We start from the raw sequence: 10,164 nt of genomic DNA, 5'->3' as shown, positions 1-10,164 counted from the left end.
AGAGGAGGGGTGCCCTGGAACTGGAACTGAACCCAGAGCCTGGAGAGTACGCAGGTCCTTTGGAGAAGATGGGCCCAGGAAGAGGGAGCCTTCAGGGGCTTGTTGGAAAACCGAGGGGGCAGGAAGAAGTGGGCTTTTCCCTCCAGAGGCGACCCCTCAGCCCAGCAGTGCTCTAGTCAGGGAAGGAACACCCCCTACCCCCACCACCGCTGTGAGGGGCTCTTAGACAGGTGTCACAGGCAACCCCACTGTCCAGCCTATCTCTGAGACTCCCCGAATTTCCATCCAAGCCTGGATTTCACCACACCCGAGCCTCAGGGCCCCGCATGGATGCCCAGGTCCCCTGGGGACATCTGCCCCCACCTCCTTCTCAACCTCCCCTACCTGCGGCCTCATGGCTGGGGCCCTAGGAGCCATGCCTCTGTGCACATACAAGCCCACTGCATGCGGTACCAGTGTACGTGGGTTGCGTGTGAGTGCACTTGCTTGCTGCTGGGTGGTCTGCCCCTCCTCCAGGAAAGGCCATGCTGAGATTCCTGTCCTCTGTACTCACCATCTTCTTGTATGCCAGGAAGTTCATATGGACCCTGGGAGCTGGCCAGAGTCTCCAAGATTCTTACTTTGGTAGGATGAGCAAGGATGCAGAGGCACTGAAACTCCCCTTCCTCAGGCTAGGGCAGGTAGGAAGTTTGAATCCAGCTAGAAACATTCCTGGGGGCTGCCCAGGTGGCCCAGCAGGAATCAGCCTGCCAATTCAGGAGATGCAGGAGACACAGGTTTGATCCCTGGGTCAGGAAGTTCCACTGGAACAGGAAATGGCAACCCACTCCAGTATTCTTGCCTGGAGAATCCCATGGACAGAGGAACCCGGCGGGCTACAGTCCACAGGATCACAGAGTTGGACACGACTTAGCAACTGAGCAGGCACACATGCAGAAACATTCCTAGGGAGGCCACCAACAAGGCCAGCGCCGGCTGTCTCCCCAACACCAGCCAGGAGCTCCAGAACTCCTGTGCCCCCAGGAGTATCACAGGAGCACCCCACTTTCTTCTTGACACCCCCACAACCAAGAGGCTTTAATCTGATGTGTCCAGTTAAAATGAAAAGCACACTGCAGTGTGAGGACGTCCTGAGGTGGCAAACAAATCTAGGAGTCCTAGTGGAACCCAAGCCCATGACGAGCTTCTCAGGGCTGCTGGAAGAGCTGATGAGATGGGGCTTCCCGAGGAGGCCTCGGGTGTACGGTGGGTCACACAGCACAGGGGACAGTGGCTGGATGGAGAGGGGTGACTCGGGGGGGCTGGGCCCTGGGGCTGGTTGTATGCCTGCGGCTGAGCAGACTTGGGGCTCCTGCAGCTTCTGGAGGGACCTTCATGGTCCAGGGGAGGAGGCTGTGCCTTGCAGCCCCACAGCGTGGGACCCAAGGCCAGGAGAGGTGGTTGCCAAGGAGACAGGGAAGGATCCTGGGACGGGGCAGCAGAAAGAAGCAGAGGGACATGTCCTGAGCCACAGCGCCCACCATGTCCATCTGTCTGTCCATCCACAGGTGTGCCGATGCTCTCCGTCCAGCCCAAAGGGAAGCAGAAGGGCTGTGCGGGCTGCAACCGCAAGATCAAGGACCGCTACCTGCTGAAGGCGCTAGACCAGTACTGGCACGAGGACTGCCTCAAGTGCGCCTGCTGTGACTGCCGCCTGGGCGAGGTGGGCTCCACGCTCTACACCAAGGCCAACCTCATCCTGTGCCGGCGTGACTACCTGAGGTGGGCAGCCTCCCCCGCCCCGCACGCACCCCGGCCCTGCCAGCCCGAGAGCCCTCTTCTCCACGGCTGGCACTGCTCTGCCCTGCTTCAGCCCCCATATCCAGTCTACGCACATCCCGGCCCCTGCCCTGCCCCTGGGACTCAGTGCCCAGCACTTGTCCAGGGCGGGCCTGTCTCTAACCATCGGGCATCCAAGAGGAGCCTCCCAAGGGCACCAACGTGGTTCTGCCTCTGCCTTTGCCAGGCGCTTCTGACCCACCCTGTCCCTGGAATCGAGGAAGGGATGCGGTGAAGGAGCTTCCAGGAGCAAGTAGGGGAGTTCCAACTTCCCTGGGCCCTCCTGGCCTGCTGGTTTCCTCCTCAGTCTCCCCAGGGCCCAGCTCCCCATCTTCCAGGTGGGCCCTGGGATTAGACACCCCCATGCCTGCAGAGTCTGGTAGGTAACCAGACCCTGGAAGAGCCACTGATGTTGGAGCTTAAAAACCTGGGTTTAAACTTGTTCTGTGCCTCTTTCCCCAGCCTCAGTTTACTCTTCTGTAGACAGTGAAAATACCAACACTTCTCCACCTTGCATTCTTCAGAGTTCCAACCCACCCCTCCCCTACAACCTGCATCCTATTCCCTGGGGCTGCCTCCCCCAGTTAACCCTCCCTTAGGCCATCTATGACATCAGCAAGGCTGGAAGGAGGCCACCAAGCAGGGGCCTTGGCTTAGACCCAGTATCTGCATTTGGCTCCCATGCAGGCTGCTGGGTGGTGGCCGGGCCTTGCGGGGAAGGAAGGCCCATCGCATTAATTAGTAGGTCGTGCCCAGGGTTTCTTGGGGCTCTCTCTACTCAGGACTGGGCTTGTTGCGGGGGAGGGTGCGATTATCAGCAGAGGCTCCCCTACTTACCCAAAGAGCCTAAGATTTACCTGCCTACACCTTCTGCCTTTGCAGGAGGTTTTATTTTGTTTTTGTTTTTTTTTAAGTGGTGCGGTAAACCAAGATGTGTGACTCAGACTGGAGCTGGAGGAGAGATGCTGAGGCCAGGAGGAGGGATTAGGCATTGGGACTCGCCCCTTGGCAACCTGGAAGCGGCCTCCAAGTCTGGAGGTTTAGGACATCACCTGGGGGCTAACCCAACCAGGCTGAGGGGAGATGGCAGACCAGCTGACCTGGCCAGGAGTGGCCACAGTGCAGGAGGGGCTCATCTATAAGGTCAATGCATCCAGAATCACCCTGGGCCCTGCCAGCTATTGGAGCCTGAAGATATTTTCCTGAGCTCTGGCAGAGGCCCAGGAATGACTCTGAGGCCACCTGGGCCAGTAGGCCAGGGGGTCTGTGGGGCTTCCTTGAGTTGCTCAGTCCCAGAGAATGGCTGTCCAGAACCTGCCCCTCTGCAGTGACTTCTCATTGGACTGGTGGCCAGAAAGGCCCCCCTTGGCGGGCAGATGTTGTGGCCCAGCCTTTGTCTGCCTTAATCTGAGCCACCAGGCAACTCAGGCTGATGAATAATGGAGCTACGCTCATCTGCAGGCGCCTGAGCTTGAGCTGGACAAATCAGGGATTAGAGGGCGTCCCGCCTGCCTCTTGGTCCCTTGCCTCACTTGGGGCTCACTCTGCCATTGTGCAGAAGGGAAGCGAGGAGGAGCCTGGCTGGCACATACCCCTGGAATGTCCAGTCAAGGGCAGGCCTGCATGGGGAGGGAGTGAGTTCCCTGTCCTTAGAGCTTTGCAATCAGCAGCCAAGAGGAGGGGTGCGTGCCAGATGTCCTTGAAACTTCCTTTTGGCATCAGTCCTGTTTTAGAAGCATCTTTAAACAGGATCATCTAGCCCAGCATCCCCATTTTAAAGAAGGGTAAACTGAGGCTCAAGGGAGTTAGGCAAGTCCCACCATGAGTCAGTAGCAGCAAAAGACCACCCCATAGTGTTATTGTCAGGATTTAATGACTTGGTCTTTGAAGAGCCTCTAGATTAGCACCTGGTATATAGCTAATGCTATGTAGGCATTCACTAAAGGAGCTGTGGCTAAGAGGTTACAGTTTTCACAACAAGCCTGTGAAGGCTATGTTTCAGTTCCCATTTTACAGTTGAAATAAATCAGGCTCAGAGAAACTCAATGACTTGCTTAAGGACACACAGCCCATGACTGACAGACTGTGTCCAAGTTTGACCTTTTGTAAGCCTGGAATACTTGCTCAGGGCCCAGCCTACTGTTCTGGTATCCCCAGGTGCTTGAGAGACCCAGTGGGAGCCCTCATTGTCAGCGAAGCCAGGGGACAGGCATATCAACCAACTCCCGAGTCCCCACAGCCTCCTTCCTGAGTGCTGTGTCAGTTTCTCTGAAGCCTGCTCTCTTAGCAGAAGTTAGACACTGTCATCTGTGCGTCTTCCTTCTGGCCCGGGCCCACCTGCTGAACTACAGGGGTAGAGGGCAGGTGGGCCCCCAAGTTGAGGCAACTCCCCTGCCCTCCACAGCCCCCCACAGGCCCCTGAGCCCTCTGCACCCTTCCCTCTGCAGGCTCTTTGGCACCACAGGAAACTGCGCCGCTTGCAGCAAGCTGATTCCAGCCTTTGAGATGGTGATGCGGGCCCGGGACAACGTATATCACCTCGACTGCTTCGCCTGCCAGCTCTGCAACCAGAGGTGAGTGCTGGTCTGTACCAGACCCAACACACTCAGCAGACCCTAGCTGACACCTGCTGCACAGACCAGGAGTGCCATAGAGGCGTGCATGCAAGCGCGGGTTCTGTTGCATGTTGTAAGTATGTACATGCATGTGTGTGTTTTATGTATGCCTGAGCCCTCTAGCCAAATGTGTGTGCTCTAATACTGTCACATGTGTACTCGTGTGGAGTTCATCTCTGTGCAAGCATAATGGACAGGGCCATGCATGAGCTGTGCATACATTGTGTGTTGTGTCCATGATTGTATTTTTAAATGTCTGTGTACAAGGCGGGTCTGTGTGTGCTGTGTGCGTGTGATGGGTGAGTATGCCTGTGTACGTGTGTTTTAAATGTGTGTGCACAAGAGCCCTGTGTGTGTCCTGTGCCCTGTGTACTACATGCAGATACACGCATGGACGTTCTAGTGAGAAGGGGTTCCCAGACCTGGCCAGTGAAATACCCCTGGGGAACTGTCACTCATTCCTGTGATTCTGGTTCCAGCCCAGCCTTCTTTCTGGTCTTTGGGCTCCTACTCTGTGCCCCGCCCCGCCCTGTGGGAGACCCTGGGGACCTAAGGAACCAGAGCCCTTCAGCCCTGAATAGGGGCCAACCCCCAAAAGGCCCTTTGCTCAGGACCCCCAAAGTTAGGAAAGAGCTCATACAAATGCTCCCAGAGGTTGAGGTCCAGGGGGACCTGCAGGGAACACTGGTTTGTCTGGGGCTATGCGCAGACCCACTGCCAGGGGGGCTCAGTGAAGTTGCAGCGCCACCTGGTGGTTGAAGCGGGATTGGCTGGGACCAGGCCTGTGACCCTGGGGTCCCACTCAAGGCCTCTGACCCCCGACCCCCGGGGACATCTTTGGGGGAAGGGCTGAATCCTCCAGTGCTTGAGGAGGACTGGGAGGGGCAGGGCCTTCTTTAGGTTAGAGGGAAGATGGTGGGACAGGGTCACGTCTTCCTGGAAACCCACAGATTCTGTTTAGAAGACGAGTGTCCTTCACTGAGCCATCTCCTTAAGGTGGGGTGGGGAACAGAGGGTTGGAAAAGTCAGCCATTTTATCCCTTCTTTCTCCATCTCTGCCTCTCTCCTTCCCTCTCCTCGCTTGGTCCTTTCCTATCTCTTTGTCCATCTCTCTTTCTCCCTCTCTTGGGCATCATTTCTACACCTTCCCACCAAGCCCACCCCTGCCCCCACCCCACGAGGGACCTGGTCGTGGAAGCCTGTGGCTTGGGCTGTGGGCCTGGCCAAGGGCTGGGCTGACCCAGGGTGACTGGCTGGGTTTGCTTGGGACTTTCTGGGATCCTCTCTGGAAAGCTCAGACTCCCCAGGACCTCATTGCCCACATGTCCTCCTCCTGGGCCGGGTGGCGTCCTGTCTGGAGCTCCTACCATCCACTGGGACCCCACCATGGCCTCTCTCTCCTGCTTGGATTTTCCAGATTTTGTGTGGGAGACAAATTCTTCCTGAAGAACAACATGATCTTGTGTCAGATGGACTATGAGGAGGGGCAGCTTAATGGCACCTTTGACTCCCACGTTCAGTAACGCCCAGCACCTGGCCTCCAGGCCCGTCTGTCTGTCCATCCACCCGCCTGCCCACCCGCCTGGCCGGCCAGCCGCTCCCCTGCCGATGAGAACTCCTCCGTCCTCGATGGGAGGGACGGCCCTCCCTCCGCCGCTGCCCATCTGTGTGTGACCCCTCCTGGGGCCAGGCTGGGCCTGTACAGTCTGTCTTCTGTATATAAATGGGAACATTTATTTTATGAGAAATGTAATGCGATTTTATTACTGGCGTGGATTAAACTTATGAATGTTTCCGGGGAGGTTACTCTGCATTGATCACATGACTACAGACCTGGGGGACCCTCCCCTCAGCTTGGGAGTAAAACAAGGCCCTCCGTCAGTTCTTGGCAGGGAGGAGGGCCCTAGAGCAGGACGTGGGGGCTCTAGTGTGTGCTGTTGTGGGGCAAGGGAGTTCCAGGTGGGCTTTACGGAGAAAAGCTGGAGGGGAAGGGACAACCCCCAGTACCCCCCAACCAGAAGTGGGAGCTAAACTGTCCACTCCCCATCCTCTGGCAACCATATACCCTGGTCCCCAAATGAAAACTTCCCTTTCCTGGGATCCTGTGTTACATCCCCCCCTACACTGCTCAGTCAGGGACCCAGCTCTGATCTACCTCCGTGGTAAGACCCCAAATCCCAGGCTCCCTACGATGGGAGCGCAATCCTGAAACCTCTCTTCACCTTCAGGGGGATGAACAGCATTTGCTGTCTCTTCCTTACAGCCTGGGTCTTGGCATTCTGCTCCTCTGGGTGAGAGAGAAAATCCTGTTTCTCTGTAACTCAACCCACGCATGCTGGAGGTTTTCATTCATTCAGTTGGCAAACCTTAATCCGCTCTGTCTCAGCCCTGTGCTTCAAGTACCAGACATGAGGATGAATCATGGATTGGACACAGTCCGTGCCCTTGAGGATGAGGGGGAAAGCCAAGAAAACAAACAGATCACATCAAGGTGAGGACAAATGCCACAGGGAGACCTGGGACAGGCCCGTTTCCTCCAGCAGACACAGGACTGTTTGGGATGACTCCAGAGAGTCAGACAGACAAGTCAGCACCACACAGACAGATACGTGTGCTGACAAGAAGAAGAGATGGACACACATGTAGGTGGGTGTGTCGGCAGAGATAGGTAGGGACAGCCAGGTAGCTGGCAGGTACTCAGACTGGAAGATAGCCAGACAACCAGTGACCGAGTGAGGCCATGACTGTAGCCACAGTGCCAAGCACATGGCCTGGAACTGAAAAGGTATCACTGAGCAGTATTAAAGAGAGAGCCTCCTTGGATCCAAAGCCGAAACAGAGAAGGCCGAATGGATGGGCTCCTCCAACCATCAGGCCACTCACTCCCCCTTCCCCAGGGACTGTTTTTATCCTGGCCACAGACCAGAGCCCAGATGAAGTCAGCCCACAGCTTTAAGCTCTGCCTACTCCTGGACAAGGGATTTGTTGCCTGGATGGAGCGGGGGCTGCACTGTGACCTCACATCACCTGCCCCAAGGAAGGCCTGATTCTCCCCTGGAGTGATGTGGGAGGACACCTGGGCTCTTAGGGGTGCTTGGAAGAGGTTGTGTCTCTAAGCTATGATTTTGTGGCCAGGGACCCAGTCCACAGGAAGGGATCGCTACAGCCAAGGATCTTGGGGTAAGAGTTCTCCTCTTTGGGTCTCACACCTTCGGTGAAGGAGCTGCATCCATGTATATGAGAGAGAAGAGACGCTGCAGGAGGTATTTTTGAGTGAGTTTGGTGAGACCAGGAGCTGTCGTCCATATGTGACCATGTGAGACTGAATGGATCTGAGCGTGTGAACTGGAGGCTGAAGTCCGTAATGAGGGATTTTTCTTGCTCAACATGAACAAGTAAATTATTTCTCTGGACTGTAGCAGAGTCCCCAGTGCCAGACCCTCCCTGGGCCCTGAGGTCTAGGATGGCTGTGCCCACCCCCAAGAACCCAACTCCTAACTTCGGAGTTTGCCACAGATAAAGTTGTAATGCAAGTTAATTGCATGATTATTGAGAGATAACGGAGCCACTCGAATGCAGTTTCTGGGCAATTACAGTTGTTTCCAACAGAGTTACCATATTGCAGCCATGAAATAATGTGTCATTTTGCGGTAATTATGTAATTAACTTGTCTCACACTCTAGGTTGCACAACAATTAATTCATTCACAATGAGATTGACTCAAAAGTCAGGCAACTAGGCTCTGAAAGCCCCCAAGAGCAGAGCCGGCCTTCTAAGATGACCCCAGCCCCACTCTGCCTGATGCAGACCTTGCCAGGATGCTTCCTCAGCCTAACATGGTATAAGTTCCAAGTCCAGCATCATGGCTCCACTTACCTCTGTCTCACTGTCCTCCTCCAGGAAATGGAGATGATCTGTTTCCTGGGACAGCCACAAGGCTGAGATCTACACATGAAGTGCTGTGCTTACATGAGCTGGGGTCACCATCCTGGACATCGTGAAGTCCTGAGTAGGAGCCCCTTAGCCCAGGAAGACCCATAGCAGTTCACAGCTGCCCCCACGAAGGGGCCACACAAGGCCTTGCCTCCGCGGGTGTAGAACTAATAGGTGGGGAGGAGAGCGAGTCAGAGAGGGGACCAGTCTCTCTGTAGCAGGGCAGCCAAGCTAGGGCTGGAATGGCTACTGGGACCCAGGGATTATGTGCCTGGAGAGGATTTGCAAGCCCCCAGGGGAGATGCAGGAAGACCTTGATTTTCTCCACCTCCCTGGTCACTGTGTAGGAGAAACTTGGTTAAATATAGCGCATGAATGCTCCTGACCTGGTTCTCCTTGAGGCTGCCTCCCACCACCACAGGGGAATGGATTAGAGAAGCCAGGTTGCACTGAACACGAACCAATAGAGGCTATAGTAGCTCAAGCCTCAGCCTGGAGCTTGTGGGTGGTGGGAATGTGGAAGGCCTTGCACTGTAGCGATGCTTAAATCCCCTCTATCTCCAACCAGCCCATGGGACCCCATCTCCCCTCCTGCTTTCCTTAGTGGCTTGGCATCAGAAATATTCTAACAAGAGGCCTGGGGCCCATGGAACATGGCACGTGCTTATGCCCCCACTACTTGGTCTGAAGCTGGACCACAGAGTCTGTGTTTGGAAAGAAGTTTGATTCTAGCCTTGAGACTACTACAAGGCCCATCCTGAAATCTCACATGGCCCAGAAACTGTGCCCCACACCACGAGACACATAGGAGCCACAGGTGGAATCCACATGATATCTCTGCCTGGGACATCTCATCTCTACATGGAGGCAGCTGCTCTTTCCCTTAAAGCTGTCAGAGATAGTGAAGGGCAGGCTAAATCCGGCACTGAGCGATCCCTAGCATCACCCACCTGGGGATGCTGCCACTAGGTGAGGGTAGGTTCAGGAAAGATGCTTTGTAGCTGAGATTGTGTATCACTTGGTGAAAACTCCAGTGAGAAAATTCTGTCAGTCTGCAAATCATTATTTCGCTATATGCTGTTGGTGGTTGTTTAGTCACTCAGTCGTGTCCGACTCTTTGCGACCCCGTGGACTGCAGCACACCAGCCTTCCCTGTCCTTCACTATCTCCCGGAATTTGCTCAAACTCAAGCCATCTCATCCTCTGTTGCCCCCTTCTGCTCCTGCCCTCAGTCTTTCCCAGCATCAGGATCTTTTCCAGTGAGTTGGCTCTTCACATCAGGTGGCCAAAGTTCACTATGTACCTCCTCCCATGCTATAATTGCCTAATAATGAAAAGAAGAGCTGACGTGAAGGTGAGTTGGTGCAGAAAAATACTTGATCCAGACTGGTTTATCATGAGAAAATGATCAAATGAACCAAACACACACCCACACAGAGAACTAAGATCCAGCAAAAAAGTGCTGGTTAATCAGCACCTACTGAGCAAACCTCATCTCTGCTCCTGGCCCCTGGGGCAGACTCTCAGGCTACTTTATCCCAGCAAGAGTGGGAACCTCCTGCTCCCAGATGCAAGGTTTGAGGGGTGTCCAGATTTCTTCAGACTCTTGGTGCCTCCAGAGTAGATTGTTCTTGAGCTCCCTCCTGCTGGGGCCATTTTTTGTCCCCCACCAACAGCCCCTCCAGCCAGTGGGTCTGCCCCCAATCTACCAACACCTCTCTGTTCCTGCTACCATGTTGAGCCCCTGAGGCCCCAGTGGCCTCCAGCACTCACCAACTCTCCCCCTGGGACTGGATCC

The 10,164-nt window shown here is 55.2% G+C and overlaps 1 protein-coding gene across 2 annotated transcripts in view; it reads left to right on the top strand.

The window, feature by feature from the left end:
* LMO1 (LIM domain only 1 (rhombotin 1)) overlaps window positions 1-6,234 on the top strand; it is a 35,978-nt gene extending 29,744 nt beyond the window's left edge. For both annotated transcript variants that reach the window (XM_010829298.1, XM_010829297.1), the window contains exons 2-4: window positions 1,548-1,761; window positions 4,266-4,391; window positions 5,851-6,234. In XM_010829298.1, the coding sequence (XP_010827600.1) occupies window positions 1,556-1,761; window positions 4,266-4,391; window positions 5,851-5,956 (438 nt within the window). In that variant the 5' untranslated portion in view covers window positions 1,548-1,555 and the 3' untranslated portion in view covers window positions 5,957-6,234. The remainder of the gene's footprint in view (window positions 1-1,547; window positions 1,762-4,265; window positions 4,392-5,850) is intronic.
* Window positions 6,235-10,164: the final 3,930 nt, after the last annotated feature.

This window comes from Bison bison, unplaced genomic scaffold (genome assembly GCF_000754665.1).
Source record: "Bison bison bison isolate TAMUID 2011002044 unplaced genomic scaffold, Bison_UMD1.0 scf7180017864503, whole genome shotgun sequence".
NCBI lineage: Eukaryota > Metazoa > Chordata > Mammalia > Artiodactyla > Bovidae > Bison > Bison bison.
The sequence above is the reverse complement of the archived record's forward strand: the minus strand, read 5'-3'. Positions and strand labels throughout refer to the sequence as shown.